The 22,843-nt window shown below is 35.3% G+C and overlaps 1 protein-coding gene across 1 annotated transcript; it reads left to right on the plus strand.

Moving 5' to 3' along the window:
- Positions 1 to 3,308: 3,308 nt before the first annotated feature.
- On the plus strand, positions 3,309 to 5,410 carry LOC131063802 (pentatricopeptide repeat-containing protein At3g48250, chloroplastic). The gene is made up of 2 exons (XM_057997746.2): positions 3,309 to 5,211; positions 5,294 to 5,410. Exon 1 carries the CDS (start codon positions 3,566 to 3,568, stop codon positions 5,159 to 5,161), a length of 1,596 nt encoding a protein of 531 aa, XP_057853729.2. The 5' UTR covers positions 3,309 to 3,565; the 3' UTR covers positions 5,162 to 5,211; positions 5,294 to 5,410.
- Positions 5,411 to 22,843: the final 17,433 nt, after the last annotated feature.

The following is a 22,843-nucleotide window of genomic DNA, read 5'->3' on the forward strand; positions in this document are numbered from 1 at the left end:
AAACAATACATATAGAAACCAAGAAGTGGGAGCAGGGAATGAAAGATGAGATGAAACCTTTGGTACAAAACCAAACTTGGGACTTAGTCGAAGTACTTGAAGGTAAAAGAGCATTTCTTAAAAAATGGTTTATAGGCCCTAAGGAATAACATGAAGGCAAGAGAATATATAACTTGGCTAGACTTGTGGTAAAAAGGTTTTGCACAAAAAAAGGTATTGATTTCAAAGGTAAGGAGGACTTAGTGTGTGGGTTAAAGAAGAGCTTGTATGGCCTAAATCAAGCACGTCAACGATGGTATTTAAAATTTCATAGTTTTATGGTTGAACAAGGTCACAACAAATATCATTTTGATCAATCTGTTTATTTTAAGAGATTGGATAATGGTAGCTATATTATCTTGTTATTATATGTTATGACATGCTTGTTGCCATATCTAATATGCAACATATAAATGAGCTTAATAAAAATTATCACGATCATTTACTATGAAGGACTTGGGTGTAACAAAACAAATCCTTGATACGAGAGTAACTAGAGATAGAAAAAATCATACGTTAACATTGTCTCAAAGTGATTACATAGAGAAGGTGTTGAAAATATTTCAAACATAGGATGCAAAACTAGTTAGTACACTTTTACTTAGTCATGTTAAATTGACTAAGAAGATGTGTCCCAAGACACGAGAAGATATAGACTACACAAGGTTTCATATTATTTAGTAGTTGGTAACTTGATGTATGCCATGGTGTGTACAAGCCTAGATATTGTAGATGTAGTGGGAGTTGTGAGCGAGTGTATCGATAATCATGAAAAAGAGCATTAGGATGTAGTTAAGTGGATTCTTAGGTATTTGAGAGGTACTACTACTCATTCATTGTGTTTTGGAGGTTCTAACTCCACTCTTTAGGGATATGTTGATTTAGATCTAGTAGGAGATATTGATAGGAGGAGGAACACAATATGGTATGTTTTTACTATAGGAGGAACAATAGTTAGTTGGAATTCATGATTACAAAAGTTTCTTGCACTTTCCACAATAAAAATAAAGTATGTTGTTTCTATAGAGGCTATTAAGGAGATGATTTGGTTACAAAGGTTTACGGAGGAATCAAGGAAGTAGCTTGAGGCTAGCAAGTTGATAGTGATAGTTAGAGTGACATTCATCTTGCAAATAACTCAACCCTTCACTCTAAGATGAAACATATGCAGCTCAAGTACCATTTCATACGCTCAATTTTAGAGGTTTGACAATTGAAGTTGGAAAAGATACACACTGGCCATAATCCTGTAGATATGTTGACCAAGGCCATAACTCGAGAGAAACTAATTTCCTACTCAATTTTTGTTGGCCTTCAAGCATGATAATAGTAGAAATGAGAAACAAACCAAGTCTTGGTGTGTCAATCCAATGGGAGCTATAGGTGTAGCAATGTTCAGCTAGGATCAATCTCCAAGTGGGAGATTATTTTGGTGTGGAGCCTTATTAGTCTCCAAGTGGGAGTTTGTTGATATGTGGTGACTGATCATGTTGGCAGACTCAAAATTTGGTGACTTTGTTAGCCATGTTTCCCCCGAATCAATTAACAAGGGAGTCAACTATTATTTAATAATAAAACTAATTGAATAAAGAAGTTGAAAATTATTTTGGCATGTAAACCAACCTTTGTAAACCACCAAAAAGGCTTGATATATAAGTGGCTCTGTAATGTGAAATTTGATTGTAATTTCTCTTCATTGGATAATAAAAGAAAGTGAATGACTATTTCACCGTGGATGTAGGTCATATTGGATGAACCACATTAAATTTGTGTGTTATTGTGAATTGTTCTTTTTTCTTCTTTTATTCCATATTATATTTAATATTGTTTATTGCTTCAATTTGCCTAAACTCTAACACTTAGTTGCATCGTGTGAAAATCAATTATGAGAATATTAGAATTTCAATAGAATTGAATATAGACTCTTGCTAATTATAAGGTGTGCCTATAATCTTGAGTATGTTTTTTCAACCTCTTCCCTTACAACCAATTGCTTACACTATTTTTGAGAGAATGTTTTGGTTTTGTGAATTTATTCTTTTGAAAGTTTGTAGTATACTTGTATCCTTGGACGAGTGAAGGTTGAACTTTGTCTTGTGCTTTAGTCATCCTTGTTATCACCCTTCATTTATGTTAATGATGAGACTTTATCATCAATTGGAAGGAGACTTTATCTCCTTTATCTTTCATCATTTGGGTGTTATCCCATGATCATTGTGTAACTATTCTACTAGTGTAATTCTATAATTGAGTTCATCGACCTTGTATAGTCATGCATTAAGTACTGCCACCTTATGCATTGGTTTCAATGTTGTAATGTTTGGCAACATCACACTTAGTGAACATGCACCATATCATTTATTTTCAATTATAAGAAAAGAAATTGATGGTCCATTTGCTATTTACTAATGTATCAATGTAAAAGTCGAGGCATTACACCTAAGATCCAACCATTACTTGTTGATATGGGCACCAATATTTAAATTCACACATTTAGGGTTATGTATTTAAAGACATCATCTTAGGTCATTTAAAGATCATCAAGTAATTGAATAACATTTGTAGGAACATACAATTTCCTCTTCTTTGCATTTTCATCGATCAAGTCTTTGTGAAGCATCAACAAACACCTAATATCTCCCTATAAGCAATCAAGTGACATTTCATTTTCAAGATACATTCCAAGGACACTCTTTGATATAATTAGCAATCACAATCAACAACCAATAATTGACTCATTTTACCATTCTCATTTTGACATTCATGACCACCCTAATTATCTCTCTTTTACTCATTTTGTTAAGTCAATCTCAAGAGTTGCCTAAGGCATACAAAAGTGTCTAGAAGTTGAATCCTTGCATATGGTGCTCTTTAGCACCACCCCATTTTTCTTGCTTCACTTACCACCAAACAAACAATTTTTATAGGTACTACAGATTTAATATATAGTGAATAAGATCACACTAATTAGATAAGATCGTTCTAATTTGAATACATGATCAATTTTGCAATTTTCTTTTACACATTTAGATTCTCAAATTTAGATAATTTAATCTAACTAGCTAATAATCTAATATTATATTATAATTGTTAAAATTCTATTATATTATATCAAATAAAATCAAATTATAAAGTATGAAAAAACCTAACCTCCTCCTTTCAAATCAAAACATACTCAATTCCAAAACAATATCCCAAAACTCTTTAAATTAATCTAAATTTAATTTTATTTAGTAATTAAATTTAACAGGAAATCCTTTATTCCTTTTCAAACGATGATGAAGCTTATTTTACCAACGCGAGCAGAAACCCTAGTGTTGTTATCCTGGTACATTGTATGCGCAAAAATGGCCTCCGTAAGCATGCAATGGAAAAATAATACAAACATTTAAGAATGCTATAAGACGAAAATCAAAACAAATGAGCTAACCCGTCCTGGTTTTCTCTGGGAATCAAACTAAACCTCTTTGTATTTGTACAATATTCCCTACCATATCGTTGAGGCAAACCACGAAATCCTTTTGAAATGATGCAGCTCACAAGAAGATTATTGGACCCAAAGAGGGCTTTAATCACATTTCGGTTACTCAACATCGAGAAGCATTTGCCATTCATTTATCAGGTAAGCGCAACACACCCGTTTTACTCAATTTCAAATGCAAACATTTATACAAATGCCCGAATCATCAATTCAAGGATATTACAATATTCTTGTAGTTTGCAAGAAAGATGGTACCTTCAAAGACCATTTTCATCAAAACCCTCGAAAGTTAGCAGAGAGGAAACAAGTAATACTGCTAAAGATGAGGACTGTGAATTGATTTGCCAGGTTGTAAACCAAACAGAATGGTCCGATAAAATTGAAACTGAATTGAGCTCTCTAAATATTAAGCTCTCTAATTATATTGTATTGTCTGTACTGCGAAACCTTAAACAAACCCCAGAGACAGCGTTGAATTTTTTCAACTGGGCATCCACTAAAACTGAGTTCAGTCACACGTCTAGCACTTACAATGCAGTGATTAGGATTTTAGGGCAGAAGTCATGCATTGATCAATTTTGGAGTATTGTAGCAGAAATGGCCAATGAAGGCCACGAGATTCGGAATAAAACATATCGTGAAATCCTGGGAAGGTTCCTTGATAGTAATATGGTGGAGGATGCTGTGGCTTTGTTTGTTTTGATGATGGGTAGTGATAAAAATAAGCCTTCTAACCTGGACTGTAGGATCATTCTGCACCACCTCTCGTCGTCTGGTAGTCCTGATATTGATTTGGTTTATAGAGTATTAGAAACTTTTGAGAATGGCAATGGAAAATTTAACAAGGAAACATATGATGCTGTTCATCGGTGTCTAACGATGGCTGATAGATTTGATGAGGCTGTAGGAGTTATGAAGACTATGGAGGAGGCTGGTTTTTTGCCAGATAACAGTACTTTTAGTCAACTTGTGTTTGGGCTCTGCAAGGCTGGGACCCTGGATGAGGCTTGTCGAGTCTTGGATGCGATGAAAGAGCTGGGGTGCACCCCTAATCTCAAGACATGGAATATTTTGATTGATGGGCATTGTAAGGCCGGGCAGATAGATCAACTGCTTAGTTATTTTGAGTTAATGGTGGAAAGTGGCGGCAGTGCTGACGGCGAAGTTCTGGACACTTTAGTCAAGACTCTCTGCAGTCAAAACAGAATAGAGGACGCTCACAGTTTTCTGTGTAAAATGATAAGTAATAAAGGCTTGAAGGTTTCACGGGGCACATTCAAGGAGTTGCTGCAGAAATTGGTAAGTGCAGAAAGGTTGCAAGATGCCATAAAACTCTCAGATCTAATGTTGAAGCAGGGTTTTCCAGCTATTGTAGATCCTTTCTATAATCTTTTTGCTCGGTGTGGGACAGTGGAAGGGGCTGTAGATTTCCTGACTAAGGTGACCAGAAACATTCCTCGTTATCTGGCTGTTGAATTATACTTTACAATGCTTAATGCATTTTGCAAAGCAGGGAAAAAGGCTGAAACTCAGCTTTTACTATCCAGGTGCCCTCGTAATATTCAACGGAATCCTGATCTTTTATTCCAATTTGGTTCTGGAGATACTCCTAGTGCAGCTCAGACCACTTTAAAGACATAATTGCAAAATTTGGTTGGAAAATAGAAGAGCCAATATTTTGAAAATGCCATGTAAGTTAACACACCACTTGATTGAGGAATAACTGGGAAAGTGGTGTATTCAATACTATTAAAGATTTATAATCTGACGCAGATTTTCCAGCAACAACCAAATGGTCCAAAAGGACAAATACTGTTTGTATTGGGGAGACAACTGATGAACTATGATCGTTGAGTTTTATTTGTAAAGTATGTATTTTCTATTGACTTATCACAGGTATTTTCTCATACAAAGTAATATTTCTGGTTTTCGGTTGCTTATGAATAGGTTTTTTTGGTAGATTTCTGCGGTTTTGCAGCTTACAACTCAATTTAAAATAGAGATGATAGTTTTGATAGAATTAGGCTCAAACTTACCTTGAGTTACATCTCCTTTGTCTTTGAGTAACTGGAATTTTTTTTGAGCCTTATCGAGTGTACCTTGAGAAGAGAACATTAGTGAAAAAGGGTTAATTTTGTTTTATTATTTACTGATAGTGGAATAGTATTGAGACGTGAATTCCATGTGTTATCTAATACAAGCTAAAAACAGAAGTTCCAGAAAATGGTTAATCTCAAAGAGCTGGCTTTTCCTCTAAGTTATTGCTTTATTTTGAATTTTTTCTTATTTTGCTTATTTTCGCAAATAGTGGCTATTCAGTCTTGTAAAGTACCCTTCCTTTTCTTTATATTTCATTTTAGGGAGTTAACAATTGTGTGCCAACGTGTTTTTGATTTTTTTCACAGTTTCTATGCAACTTTCTTGCTGTGAAAGCTGAATAAATCTAATTTAAGAGATGCCAATATGATGATATATGCTGTTTGTCATCTCTTCCATCTATTTGATATTTAGATTGAATTCAGTACTTCCAATTACCCTGTATAATTCTAAGCTTCTACCAATGTTTTATTTAGCTTGCTAGGTATAAGTTTCAGTTTAACCATGCTTTTATGGTTCTATATTTTTAATTTTATCTAATTCTGGTAGCAGTACAAGGGTTCAATGTGTTTGGCTGTAAAGTCTGTCTCTTCTGTTCCTGCCAACTATTCATGTTCTGCTACCTTATCATCTTCTTTGATGAGTTCTATATTAATGTGTAAATGTAAACATTTGTTACCGATGAAAAACTTTACGTATTCGGTGCAATTAATAAAGAGAAAACTATGCCTGCTTTTCTGTGGATGTAGCAAAGTAGGTGAACCATGTAAATTATGTTGTCTTTGTATGTCTGGTGTTTTTATCTTCTGCCCAGTTTTCTTAACAATCGGTATCAAAGCTTAAGACAATTTCAGAATCTTTTGCATAGAAGGAGAAATGAAAGTGGTGTACAAATGGAGAATTGAGAAATTCTCTGGACAAAATTTTGGGATATGAAAGCTGCAGCTCAAAGCGCTGTTAATCCAAAAGGATCTTTCCATAATGTTGGAAGGAAAATAAAAAAAAAATATGTTACCGGTTTTCTGTCTGTAGCAATTGGGTTCTGGTTTGGTGCAGTCTGGGTTTGTGGTCCGGATTCAGTTCCCCTTGGGTTCAGGCAAGGTTCTGCACAATACTTGCAGATCGCAAATTTGGCAGGTACCTGTGCTAAATAGTGTATTTCGACATTTTTTATTTGTTCTCGACTTTTTTTTATTTTTATTTTTTACCTAAAAAGTTCAATTCACCCCCCATACCCTAAATAAAACGTGGACTCTAATGCATTTTAAAGACAAAAACGAATTCATTTCTTTTAGTGTGAGTGAATGTAAAATGATGTGCTCTATGAAGGTTTGTGTGGTTTTGAGGGGACTCTGCAAGGGGTGCTGCCTCTCAGCCCCATTGGAGGCACTATCCCTAGACCCTTGCAAGGGGCACTGCCCCTGAACCCTACTAGGGGCATTACTAAAATGTCCTCAACCAAATTAATAAGAATAATTTCAGATCTGAAAATTAGAGTATTATGTGAATTTCACTGAAAAGTTGAAAGCCTTAAAAGTAGTCAGCTAGTCTTGCTAAATTAAGGTAAACTTCATACAACACTACTGAAATGGATTTTCTGAACTCAAAAAGCATATGATCAGGTCTGAAATTGATTTATTATAGCATCAATGCAATATGTCTTCATACATCAAAATCTGTACAAAATTCTCAAGATAATCAACAAAACTAGATCACCCTATTTGCTTTAAACATCATAAACTGAAATAGTTTGATCGCCAAATGAAAATAACAGAATATAGATCTGATTATAGACTTAATAACAGCATCATACTGCTTTAACACATCTAAAGACTTAGAACAATCAACAATTAACACAACTATGCTTTGAAGAACTCCCCAACCACAACCAAAGAACACCAACTCACTGGAAAAGAGGAACTAACAATCTTACAAATTTCCTTAAGCCCAAATGCAATCTCTGAGTGAGAATGCCCTCTGCAAACAAAGGTTTTCACCCTTTGATCACCAAATGCTCATGGGTTTCTGTCCTGTTGACATGTTTTTTAGGACAGCGTCTAACACAGGATAAAGTTACCAATGGTCACCTTACTCTCTCTTGATCAAAGTTAAACCGTATGCTAAGATTGCTATGAGATCAAACGGCTAACTCCAAGGTTCCTTCGTGCAATGGACGTGATTCAGCTGGCTGATGTGTTTTACTGGTAATCCAAGGGGCCTTACATACACTTGAAGAAGTTTAAACACTTTTTCAGATCACCAATGGACACCATCAATTCGAACAATATCTACCCACTGATCGAAGTTAAGTCCACACATAAAATAGGCTCAGACTAACCTTGCAAAGTAGGCAACAATCAGCTGCAAACAAAAGGTATGAGCTCAGATTTTACAACAAGCAATCTCATCAAATCCCGTTCATCTAACAACTTGGAAGTAAATCTAATCTAACTGAAGAGAGTGAGACCGTGCGAGTCTTGAAACAACACAAGAATACACCAACAATTTGAACAATGCATTAAGTGACTGCTTCAAAACTTATAGCAACAATCTCTGAAATCAATCTCTCCTCCCTTTTACAAATGAGGGGTTCACCCCTTTATATAGGTTTCAAGCCTTGGCTACATGCAAACCCTAATTAGGGTTTTCCCCTAAAAGATTCCCCACACATGATGTAATAAGGTGGGAATCTACAATAAATGGCTATGATACTCATATACAATTAATTCCAGCCCATTACAATTGGAATCCAAAATGCATTAAATGCACCATGCTTTACTAAATCTGCCCAACATGCAATGAATATTTCTCCCTGCACAAATCGCCCCATCATGCCATAAATGCACCATCATCTCCACATGCGACGGCTGTATGCAAAAGAAATCTGCTATAATGTTTTAAATGTGACGGTTGGATGCAAAAGATGCTCCATTAATTCATCATGCGTTGACTTGGTTGCCACTTGACGAGAAACCCTTGGAGAGAAAACTTTATCCGAGAAGCATTTTCTTGAAGCCTTTTGAATTTTCCTTGCTTTGGAGGGAATTTTCACTGATTTTCCACATCTCCTATTTTTTTAGGAACTTTCCAAAATTAGGGTTACAGGGTCCAGGAGAGAGGAATCCTCTCACGAATCCAAATCTGAATTTTTTTTGAAATTTGGATGAAATTCGGATGCCTAAAAATGTATTTAAAATTTTATCCCGAGGGGATTTTTTGCTTTTCAATCCATCCTTGACCCCTGAATTTCCACACCTTAGAAATACTTCCATTTTTGACTTGGGCGTGGAAACTTCACTTTGATGGAGGAATTTCATCCTTTGAATGCGTTTCCTGGACACCTTTTTTTAGCGCCCTTCACTGCACCTAGGGCGCTATTTCTCTTTGGCCAAGGAATTTGATCTTTTTCCATTTTTCCCTAGAGACTTCAATTTGGCGCCCTCCTTGGGACATGGGCACTGTTTTGCTTATGCCAAGGAATTTCATCCTTTTCATATTTTCCACAGCCACCTTGTTTTGGCGCCCTTGATCTTCCTTGGGTGCCAAAATGCCATGAGGAAGGATTTTCACCTTTTTCAACTTTTCCATGCCCCTCTTGATTTGGCGCCCAACTCCCAAAATTACAATTGAGTTGTCCTAGAGACCCTTCCATTTATAATGGGCGCTTCTTTCTTGAACTTCTTGCTACATAACCCAAATGATGCAAACTTCCATGCCCATTAGAAGCCCATAAATGGTTAATTTAATATTTAAATGCCCTCTTGCTATTTCACATATTTGGATAATAATAAATATAAATGTATTATTCTTCCTATTCTTGGCCGATTAACCCACAGAAGAATAAAATGAGTTGATATTGACCAAAATCCAATTTGAAACACAAGGGGACATGACAATTCCTCCCTTCTAAAATTGCTTGTCTTCAAGCAATTACAAACATATAGCCCAAAGGTCCTAGCACCAAAATGATTTGTCATGTCAAGCTGTGTACCAAACTTTGACCCTATTCGTGTGTGGTGTATCATCTCTTGCCAAGGGACACTATGCAAACTTGGAAACTCAGATTGCCATGTGATAATGTCACGAAACAAATAAGAATAACCATGCAAACCTTTTATACATTAATTCTAATTCCAAATCTGAACCACATCTTCCCAAACATATCCTATAAACTCACCAAATGCAATTTCATCCATCTTCCTTCCTAGCATTCTGAAAAATTGCAGAGCAGTGAACTTGAGCTAAGTGATACTGATGTAGCAATCACCAAGGTATCACCAACTTACCAATGCTATCAATTGGTATATGATGTGTCTCCATTCATTTTCCATCAATATCCTTCCTTTCACAACTTGTTTTTTTAACTGTGTATATGCACTAGCATGAGACATGTCTAACTTGAAACTTCCACAACTTCCCCCAATGATATATATCTGATTTTTTCTACTTGCAGGACTGCTATAAGAGTCAATGTACTCTCCAATACAGCAAATATGAAGTTTGGAAATAGCTACTTCTTTTACTTCAACTTGATAGGTGTTACTTATAACTTAATGGACTGATCTATAACGGCAAGAATTCAGCAGAGGAGTGGAAAATAGCACCATACAATAGCAACATATATTCTATAATTCTCCAAAAAATGAACAAAAACTTCAAATCGCACTATACCGCCGACACTGTTTTGCTCCAAACTGAAAGCCTAAACCCACAACTTTTGAAGTTGATGTGAATGGAGAAAGTTTCAAAATAACAATATAAAATGGTTTACATTAGTATCAAACTGATGTATAACAACAACATACTCCATAACACACAACACCCACAAATCTTCACACAATTTCAGTGGGAGCCTGTAGACAACACATATCAATTGCACTACTGGAACAACCTCCTTGAATATCAACCTAATAGGTTTTATGATGGATAGTTTAGTTATCACTAATAGTGGAGACCTGCTTGTAGAACATAGATTTACTATTGAAACGGGGGTGGGGGAGTGGGTGAATCAGTTGTAAATGAATCTTAAAACTTTATCCAATTAAATCCCTTTGTAAAATTGCTTTTAAACTGAAACTGAAATAATAATGCAAAGCAATCACACATTCAACAACTGCACAAGATTTGACGTGGAAACCCAAGATGGGAAAAACCACGGTGAGTAATGCTGCTAAGATCTACTGTCCTAATCCAGCTTCATAGTTAAAATCAATTACAATCTTTAAGGGCACCAAACCCTAAGGAGTTGCCAAACCCCTATCTTAAGAGCACCAACTCTTTCAACACCCTAATTCCACAATTTGAGCGCCAACTCAGTAAAAAGAACCAATTTTAAAAATATTATCAATAAAAACTGTTACTGATTATATTTATGAGATATTATCAATCACCACTTCAAAATCACCAGACTTTACAAAACAGATACGCACTCTGAAAGTCTGAACAGTACTGTCTCCTTGAAAAGAATGGAGTAAGAAAGTACTAGATGCACAGTGAACAATCTGAAAAGTAATCCAATTCTGAATATCAACGTATCTCTGCAAAATGCTGCATAAGTCAATACAAAGACCAATCTGGAAATTAACATATCACTGTGACACAGCAAACAGTCTCTTCAAACCGCTTTCAACTTTTAGATAATATACTGAAAACAAGACTGCAACATCACCACCGAACAAGGTCTACCAAAAGTGTCAATTATGGCAATATACTGAACAATCAAATTGTGATGACATTGATATGGCACAGATGAGTACTTATATTAAAGAACTGTCACAATAATCAGTCACACAATGGTTGCAAAACTATCACGATTATACCTGTCACACCTGTAATGGATGCAGTCAAGAATATCATATCAAACCTTTCTCCTTGCTCACATATCTTTAACACATATTTCAGCACTTGCATTATTACCTTCTCCACACACAACACCCTCATCGATTGCCTTGAGTCTTAAATAATGTGTTTCCGGTTATGATCGGTTATGTGTTATAGTTATTCTTTTTAACTAACAACCAACCTTCTACTTATCTTTGATGAGTATGAGATCATTATATTTTAAGACTTTGTTATTTGCACTTAAGTTATAAGTTAGCTTTAAAGTAGTTATACCTATACTTTCAAAACAGTTTAATGAAGTCTTTAATAACCCAGTGTGAATTGGACAAGGCCTTTTTCATTAAACACTGAAGTCTGAAGATCTCCCACAAGAACAATTATTTATACGTATCATAAACCGTAGACCTCCAAAATCTGAAAGTACGCCTGAAGGATCTTCTTTGATAGCCAATCTAACAATCTTCTTCGATAGTCAATCTGACCATCCTCCAATGTATAAGTATATGTTGCAGATCACAATAACATTGAATATGTTTGCAGATGATAAAGATAGATGCTGATAAGAAACGATTCCCTTGTTTAATCATATAGACCACAGTGCTGTAAGTTATTGACAATTTTGCAATGGTAGGGTTTTGCAAAATCGAACACCATAAACGTATTAACATTTACTTGTCTTATATCTAATCTGCAGATCGAAATTAGGATGCAACATGAACAATCTTCGATCTGTCATAAACACCCTTTGTAAACGCATTATTGAAAACATACTTCAATTGACATCAATGATAAACATGCCAACACTGCTAATATCATCATGTAAGGTTACGTCCTCCAAAAATGCTAATCCACAGTTTTACATGACTGAAATTATCAAAATCAGCAACATACAAATGATGTAACAACCGCAAAGTGTAATAATCATCAGTGTAACTAATGTAGGATTGTTGGACAGCCATGTAAGGCCTGACAATATCTCCAGAAATATTTGTACGCTTCTGAAATTCCATTTTTGTTGCTTTTCAATCCCTTCCAAAGCTTTTTGTCTTGCATCCTTCTATATGCCTTGAGCACTAGTGACTTGGTCTAAGTACGTGACAAAAACCTTCCAAAATTGTCTGATGCAAATGAGTTTCCAACTTTATGACATGTTGGATCTTCTGTTTAATGGTGATCATGGGAACATATTACTGAACACCATTCTTTGTAGATTTGGGAGCAACTGAATAACATAAAGTAGATAATGTTTATTACCAGAACTTGGGATTGCTCTATTATGATGGTCAAATAGGAAGTGACATCCTATGGCTCCTTGCATTTGTTTCTTTACTTAAGCTACAACCATTGAACAATGTGATCCATCACATCATTTTTTTCATGCTTATGTAAGATCAAATTGAAATTTCCTGCATAGGTTGATTTGAAAATTGTGACAAGCTATAATTTGAAATTTGTATCAAGCAAGATGTCCATTTCTGTGCATGTTCCTCAATAGGGCAATCTTGGAACTCCTCATAAACACAGCACAGCAAGTGTTAAGGACAAATATTCAATGCAACCCATAGCAAACTTTAAAACATATTGTAATCTTCTATCATCAATAGAAAACCCATTTCCTACAACTGTCAACTTCTTGTTCTCAATTTGAATGAAGCCACACCATTGCATCAATGAAGCCCAATCACCTCCCCTTGAAACACCATATCCTTCCACAAATGGATGTGAGAAATCTGAAATGAAATTAAGATATGAGGTGGTTACCTTCATTGGCTCATCAATTACTTCTTGCATTCTATTCTCCTTCTTGACTGAAGTACAATTGATTTGATTTGAGTATGATAACATTGCGACATTCTTGATGCTAGGAACAATGAAGCCATCCTTTGGAATCTTATCCTTCTTGTAAACTCCTCTATATATCCAAGGGTAGGAAATCTGCATGAAGCTTTATCCTAATAGTACCGTGCCATGCGTAGTAATAAAATTGATAACATCAAATTTACACCTTCTCTCCTTACCACATTCCCATGATAAGCATCTCATTGTGCCTATTTCCATTTGACTGTTACCCAAAATCTTGTCTTCCAAGTGTGCTTTTTGGCTTGCATAAGTGATCCATAAAATGTGTACATTGATTTATATAATGTGGTTAGAAAGCACAACAAGCCCCATATGAATCCTTATAAAATTTCTTTTATTCCAAATGGAAGAAATGGAGAACTCAATAGTGCCTTTTAACTATTTTAATCCTCAAGAGATTGCTTGGATTCCATATGAAAAAACAATTTTGGACTTGAATCAAAGAGTCCTTATGCCCTATCCTGCAAGTTGTATCGCTCACTTATTACCCTTTTTAACATGCTTTCCATGATGACAAGAATTTTGTAGTGACAAAGAAGGAAACAAATCTGAAATATTTTCATACCTTGGACTGCAATCAACATCTTCATCCACCTTTTCAATAAGAAACATTTTTGAGATATCTTCAACACCTTCATCTTTGTAACATAAAGTTTCGAACTTAGAGCTGACCTGAACATTCTCCTTGGCTTCATTTGCAAAATCAACATGTTGCTCAACTGAAACCTCTAAAAAGATAGTTTGGAAGTCTTATTGTTCTACCTTCTTCTTTCCATTTTCCAATTCTATAGCTTTTGAATCTTCCTCTAACATTTTCACTTCATCTTCCTTATGCTCCCATCATGAATGGTTTCAATTTGTCATGCTGCGACACTCATTCCTAAATCAGCAGATTCCAAATGATGAATTTATCTTATGAAGACAGACTTCACAGTTTCAGAAATCAAATATGCTACAACAATCAGGGTATTACATCATAGGGATAATAAAGCTTACCAATTGATCGAACTTCTCTCCCTCTAGCAATAGCGATCTCCTCCAAACAGAATGAAAGATTAGTTTAAAAATAAACAATAAAGCATTAAGAGAGTCGGATAAGCATGTAGAGGCATGAAAAGTCAAAACAGTTGAAAAGAGACATCCCCCCGATTCAGCAGTCACCACTTAAGGGAAGACATAACCCTCCACTTGATGGAGAGTATAAGAGATTATTCCAACACTCAAGGGGAGGAAAGGAACCAATCAATTAATACTTGATAAGGCATTGAATACACAGCAGATCGATTAAATAATACTGTTTGGATAGTTCCTTTGCATATAATAGAATAAAGGCTGCATTATTAAGCATATCCCTGCACACTAATAACTGAATAATATTCTGCTGTTAGGACTATACCTTAGTAACCATTAACTGCATCTGATTTGTGAAATTCTGTAACTTATTTATTATATGTTAAGTTTATGTATGATACTGGAACCTTTCATATTTTCTGAGTACTTCCAGCCATGGTAGAAGGAAAGTAGTCCTGCAAGAGGGGTACAGTGATGGGGCATTCCTTTAGGTACGCTACCTCTATGAGGGGAATAGATGGTTCCATGAGGCCAAGGGGTTACAGAGGGTATTGCCCTTGGGCCGAGAGGAGATGGCTTCCAGTGCACTCTGTTGTAACCTCTTTCCCCTATCATGGTGCATCAATACAAGGAGACCAATCATAGAGAGAAGGAACAGGATGACAATATGAGGGGATAATGGAAAGTGGACACCTTACTGGGTAGACCACCTCATATGGATGGCATGGGCCCCATGAGGCCAAGAGGGATGGTATAACCACTCTTGGGTCCGGGTAGAGGATTCGAGACACCCCATTGAAGACTCTCTCCCTCATGCTCTCCTATGTTTGAGCCTCCCAAAGATATTTAAAATGCTTTATGATTGAATCAATAATTCTGCTATGAATTTACTGATGCTTAATTATTGTAATCTGATTATTGGAATTATTGTTGCAAGTGGTTTCTAATCTATTTGCAGGGTTTCAATCAGGTGAAAGGTATTCTCTAACCCCACTTGTTTACTTAGAAATTAGGAATTACGGCAAATTTGGGGCATTCCCAATTATGGGACATTACAGCATCTTATTGAGGAGTAATGATTAGGGGAGCAGGTATGTCTTCCCTTTCTAAGTAGTCCGCCTTGTTGTGGATGGACAAGAGTTCCTACCACTTGGGGCCAAGAGGTCAATTATGGATACTCGACGCTCTTGGGCTTAGATGTGGTGAAGTTAGGGCACCCTAACATGCTTCCTCTCCAACCCCTATTATGGTGGATTATGGGAATGAAACTATTGATTCTTGTCTGTTTAAATTATTCATTTAAATAGATTGAAATAATCAATAATATATATGCATTTATATATTACCCTAACCCTTATTGAAACTTTGAAAGAATTATAAGTTACCTAACATGATTGCAGGAACTATTCCAGGGTTTTATCTTGCTTATCTTGCTAAAGACACAATTATTGGTAAAGTTAAAGTTCTAACTATATTGCACCTCTTGTTTAATTGAACTTGTGATTCTAGGGTTAAATCTAGACTAATCCCAAAAGGGGACATTACACAATTTTTCTACATGTTGATTAACAACATTTCTAGCTAGCATATGTGCAGCTGGAGATCTATTATGTTCTCGCATCAAGCTACCCAATAAAATAGATATGAATGGCAAGGAGATATCATCACTCTCCCTCAAAATCTCGGTTATAATGTTTTGCATACATATTATAACATTTTTTGCATGATTCATACTAACAACAGCCAAGAAATGTTGAAACATTTCAAAAATAAGATCTTCACAATTAAGATCTAGCATCACAATACAAAAACCAATTCTCTCAAAAGTTTCTAGAATTTTTACCCTCTTGGAAAAAGAAGGATTTCCAATGTTTTCCAAACCACAAAACTTTCCCAATTAGCTGAAATGCCTCCTTCATTATGCCATCCTTGTGAGAAACTTCCGAAGCTGTAATTCTTGTGATTTCATAAGGTAAGAAGTGACTGCAAGGATCACATCTTCATCAGGATGTCTCCTAAACTTGGGCTGGACCGAGGCAACCATTAATATATTTGGAGCCCATTGTAAAATTCCACAATCTGAGTGGCCAACTTTAGATAAATAAGCTTCTATTTCCTTCAAATTATTAAGCAAAATATCTTTTGATCGATGTTGAAACTCCAATTCTTTTCTTAATGCATAGAGCATATTTATTACTTCATTTGCTTTTTGTAGAGTCCCAGGCTGGACAAACTTGGACGAGTCTCTAAAATGTCTTGATAAGGGACTCTTAAAAATAAATTGAGAAAAACTTCCACGGTTCACATCTACAAAATAATATCCTTCAGGCTGTCGAGATCTCTGCTTTGATGCCACTAAAATGTCCTCAACCAAAAAAATAAGAATGATTTCAATTAGACTCGCATATATTATGCCAGTTTCACTAAAAACACCAAAACTAGTCAACTAGTGTTGCATAGAAATGGCATTGGATTAGAGGAAACTTGTAGAACACCCCTGAAATGGATTTGCTGAATTCAAAAAGCATATGATCAGTTCTGAAACTAATTTATTACAGCAACAACAGAACATGTCTTCATACATAAAAACAATATAAAATTCTCAAGATAATTGATAAAACTAGATCACCCTATTTGCTCCAAACATCATAAACTGGAATAGTTTGATCTCCAAATGAAAATAACAGCATATAGATCTGATTACAGACTCAATAACAACAAAATACTGTTGTAACACATCTACAAGACTTAAAACAATCAACAATTAGCACAACTATGCTTTATAGAACTCCCAAGTCACAACCGCAGAACACTAACTCATTGGAAAAGAAGAAACTAACAATCTTACAAATTTCCTTCAACCCAAATGCAATCTTTGAGTGAAAATACCCTCTCGAATAAATGGTTTTTATCCTCTGATCACCAAATGCTCATGGTTTTGCATCTACAAGCCTTCTCCTTCAATGGGGTTTCATCCACTGAAGAAGCCTTCTGCAAATTTGCAAGTGTAGGGAATAATAGATAATTAATCTCCCTACAAACGACCAAAACAACCATATTTATAACTATTCAACAAGAGTTTGGCACCCAAAATTACTGTTGAGTTGCCTTAAAGACCCTTCTATTGGTAACAGTAACTCATTTCGTGAACTTCTTGCTATATAACCCAAACAACACAAATTCCAACACCCATTAGGAGCCCCATAAATGCTAAATTTATTATTTAATTGCCGTCTTGATTTTTCAAACATTTGGATGATAAATATTATATGTATATTATTCCTATGCTTGTCCAATTAACACAAAAAAGAATTAAATGTGTTAATATTGACCAAAATTCAGTTTTAAACAAAAGGGGACATGATAATTACCCCTAGACACCCACCAAACTTATTTGATTTGTCGAATACTCTCCAAGTCCAAGTTTACCTATAGGTCCTCATCTACACCATTGTCATCAAATTGAACAATCTTTTGTAATTGTTTCTTGATGCTTACTTGTTTTCCTTGTTGTCTAGATTTAAACCCTCTCCCTATCACTAGCCATAGAATAGTAGGGGCTGGCACTAATCTACCTCCACTAAACAATAATTCCCTATGAATGCATGCGTGAATGCACACTTCATTATTCTGATGAAGCCAGGGTGGTCCCTACTCTTCTAAGGGCCGGAAGCAATAGTCCAGCTGAATAGTAGGGGCCGCCGGTTGGGCCTCTACTTCCAATGCTCAAACTGGGAGATTCGGAAGGGCAGCTCGATTGGTGACCTTGTAATTTGGGGGGATGATGTTGTTAGTATACAATGCCTATTATTATGTTTCGGTAATATGGATTATTTGATTATGCATTAGCTAGTGCTAGTGCTAGTCCCAGTGCCAATGGCACTATGGTTCTTCTAATTTACTAGTACGTACATCATCAAATATGGATGGTGATGATATTTTGATGACCCATATGATGATGGTTGATCAGTGATGGCTGATTGTTGATGCTTGACATTGTTATTTTTTAACTATAATATATATCTTGGCATTTGAGTTTGACTAATTGACATTGTATATTTTTTATTTTATAGTGGTTTTGTTTATTATAAAATATATGATACTATGTGTGGGATTTTGAACTTAATTACTGCTGCAAATATGTATATATTTCTGATTTTTATATATTTTGTATGAATGAACTCAACCCCAATATTTATTTGCTTGATCCCATTAAACAAACCCTCAAACTTGAACCCAAACTAGTACTAGGACTGGTAACTTAGCAAAAAAACCAACTAGAATGCTGAATGAAGATTTGGAGAAATCGTATCAAAAGACAATGATAATTGAGAACAATTATTCTCTTGTTATCCAACAATGTCTTGTTTAATGGTGCAATAGAGAAAAGAAAACAATGAAAGAATTATGGTATTGTCTATCAGACATGTATGAGATGACCTTTGCTTTAAACAAAGTATATCTGATGAAGAGATTGTACGATTAAAAAACGAAGGCAGTAATGTCACACATCATTTGAATGAATTCAGCACTTTGATTAGTCAATTAATTTCTGTTAGCAACTTAGCATCAATTTGGATGATGAGATTAAGGCTATCTTCTTGTTACCTGATAGGTGGGAAGGAATTGTTATGGCTGTTACCAACTTGGTATCTGGTAAGAAGGGAAGTGTGCTAAACTTTGATGATGTTGTTGGATTTTCTTCTCAGCGAGGTCATGAGAATGAAAAATCAAGGTACTGTAGAACACTTACCTACTACTGAGAGGGGGGGGGTGAATCAGTAGTAGACTAAGATCTTTAATATCTTTAAATCAAAAATTTTATCAGTTGCAAACTGAAATATGAAAGATATAGCAAACTGAAACTGAAAAAGATGTAACCAAAAAAATATTCAACACAAGATTTTTACGTGGAAACCCAATGTGGGAAAACCACGGTGAGAAATGCCACTAGGATCTACTGTCCTAATCTGGCCTCACAGTTGAAAAATTACAATCCTTTGGACACCAATCCAGTCAGTCTTTGGGCACTAACCCAATAAAATCACCGAACTCTTTTGAGCACCAACTCATCTGCTGTTACAATTGACTGATCTGAGTACCAACTCAGATATCAAATCCAACAAAAAGATCTTACAAAGACACCAGCCCTCCAATTTTATTCTCAAACATAATCCAATTGTATAATAGATTTGATACAGTTCAGATATATTTATTTTGACAGTGTAAAAGAACTATTTTCTGTAAAGTAGAAACAAACTTCAGTGACAAATAAAATATCCAACATCAAATGTCTTAGTATCTGCAATCTGCATATTACTGTGAATAGTGCAAAGCATGCAAATAATTCCCAGAACGTCAATTTGTAATCTGCAAATAATCCTCAGAACACCAATCTGTAATCTGCAATGTTAATCTGAATTTGTAGTGGATTGATTCGAACACAGGTTGCACAATATTTCTGAAACATTCATCTGTGAATAATCTTTTGTCTCCATAATACTAAACTTGTATCATCATCAAACTTCAGATATAACTTGTGTATCTCAAAATATGTTGATCACAATATCATTTTTCTTCGTTAAATTCCATCACACTTTTCTCCAAATGCCACAAGTTTTTATAAAAACACTCATCTAATCGGTTGCAATTTGGTTATTAGTTATCACCGATTTGAGATTAGTTGACAGTTGTCAACTAACAACTGACAATTAGTTTCTTCCAAACTAAATTCATTTTAGTTCTAATCGAACAAAAGAGAGAGCAAATATAATTAAGTTACTTAAAACATAACCACCCCAAACTGCTTACAAACATTAATCGAATCAATCATCCTTAACTAAAACCCGATAGAAATAATGTGGTTATAAAGCTTCTCTTTATAACGTCTGGAAAGACCCTTTAACACATTAGGAGGAAATTTGATATGATGATAATATCGCTGCAAACAGGAAAGATATCTGAGAAAAACCAATAGCAGATTGAACTTGCTGTGCAGATCCAATCACTATACAATGCTCAGGTATGTAAACGTATACTGTGCATATCCAAAAACCAAACAACCATTATGAATACCAGTATTTCAATCTTCATTATGTATCAATATATCAGAGCTTCATTTTATCAGCAAATAATTCTGAAACCAACAATCTGCAAATTGATCTTTCTGACAGCAAGGACTACTGTAGACATCAATGACAAATCTGAAGCTAACAGGTACCTCATTGGGGAACGCTTTGGTTACCGCCGTACCGACAATATAGGGAGATCACAAGAATGAGGGAAGAATAATTATAGGGGAAGATCAAAGTCCAACCGAAGATCAAAGTCTAGAGGGAGAAAAATTAGTTGTTGGTATTGTGGTAAGGAAGGCCACATGGAGAAAAAATATTGGTCATTGAAAAACAAGAAGGTTGAAGATTAGTCACAAGAAAGTGAAGCTAATACAACTTACAAAGAAGATGCTGGTGCTCTTGTTTTATCTACAGGGGAGGTTATTGTAGATGTATGGGTACTTGACTTGGGAGCATCATTTCATTCTACATCAGACAGGAAGTATTTTAAAAATAATCAAATTGACAGCTTTGGCAAAGTTTACATCGACAAAGATGAGCCTTGTGATGTCATTGGCAGGGGAGATGTTTTCTTCAAAATTGAAAAATGGTAACAGCTGGCTACTAAGAAAGTTAGACATGTCCCTTAACTCAAAATGAAATTTGATTTCAGCTGGGCAATTGGATGCCTTAGGATATATTACTTTTGAGTCAAGTGCGTGGAAGGTGATAAAAGGAATTGTGTTGATTGCCAGAGAAAACAAATTTCATACTTCGTATGTGCTAGAGGGGTCAAACAAAAGGAGGAGCTGCAATGGCAGTTGCAGACAGTGGTATAGAGCTTTGGCATAATGTTTAGAAATTTCAAGGCACTTGTATAAAACCAAACTAGTTGTAAATTAAGTTTTTAAAAATTGACAACAGGGGTGAGATTTGTTCAAAAGAATTTGATGAATATTTTGCAGAAAATGGTATTCAAAGAACTAACTAAGATAGTTCCTCTTACACCACAAGAAAATGGTGCAGTAGATAGGCTAAATAAAACTATTTTGGAAAGAGTACTCATTATGCTCTTGAATGTTGCTTTAAGAAAACAGTTTTGGGCTTAGGCTGTAAATACAAGTGTACCTGATTAATAGAGGACCATCCTCTTGTTTAGATTTTTGAGTTATAGAAGTGTTTGGATAAGAAGATTTCTTATGATCATCTATGAGTGTTTGGGTGCGAAGCCTTTATTCATAACTTACAAGAGAAAAGAACAAAGCTTGAGGTGAAGTTAGGTGCATCTTTGTTGGATATGGAGGTGAATAATGTGGTTACAGGCTGTGGGATATTTGGTTCCCAAATAAACAAATTGCTAAAACCTAAAGATATGCCAAGTCTTATGCTCAGTTTTAGCACTAGATCTGGCCAACAAACAGGATTCAACCAAAGGTTGAGATCCCCTGCACTTCAGGCTCTGCAAAAGCTAGGCAGATCTACCTTAATTCACATCATCTTCAAATGCGGTAAACAATGATGCTACAAAAGATAAAGCTTCACACAAAATTACAAGGGTTTGTGTGAGCACTCCTTGAATGATTTATCTATTTTCTTCCATTTAGCACTAGCATGAAGTGAAACAAAAAACTAAAACCTAAGCTGCAAACAAGAAATTAAAAGACTGTCAAATCTATATTGATTTGGGATCCTTCTAGGTCTTGCACAAGAAAACCTATTAGGCTGGTGCCTTGTCCATTGGGTAGAGTCAGAATGAAATAACCAATTAATAACAACATGAACACATAACTAGTGATCCTTAAACCAGTAAATTCCATTACAATAATGAGATCTCTTTTGAACATACCAATAAAATTCTTCTTAATCTTGAAATATAACACAATACTCTCTAGTATTCAACTGAAGACAAATTCAATCTGCTCCTTGAACAAAAGTAATCAATTGAAGACTCACTACAACAAATGTGCAATAAAAATCATAGATATCCTTTATATTTCTGATTTTAAAGAAGTGGCATACATTTTAGGAGACATTATAGCATGTTTTACTCATAAACTGCAAACTAGCTTGATTGCCATTATCAAAAGCCCGACTAAAAGGATTTGAAACTAAAATTTAAGGACAACCTAAAACCTAATAAAGAAAACCCCTGTACAAACAATTACACTACCGAAATTATAATCGTAACCCTTGTAGGAATCAAAGAAAGGAATCCTTTCAAATGGCCTTGAATTTCCCTTTTATAGAATAAGAGCGCAACAAGCATTGGGGCATTTACAATAAAAAACTGGCAAATCACTGCCTGAAGGTAGCTGAGGCAGTTATTACATTCAGTGACTTGCATCCTAGATCAAATCTGATATGATTTTCCACAATTGCAGCTACAACACATCTTGTCATG

Source organism: Cryptomeria japonica, chromosome 1, assembly GCF_030272615.1.
Source record: "Cryptomeria japonica chromosome 1, Sugi_1.0, whole genome shotgun sequence".
In the NCBI taxonomy this organism is placed as follows: Eukaryota; Viridiplantae; Streptophyta; class Pinopsida; order Cupressales; family Cupressaceae; genus Cryptomeria; species Cryptomeria japonica.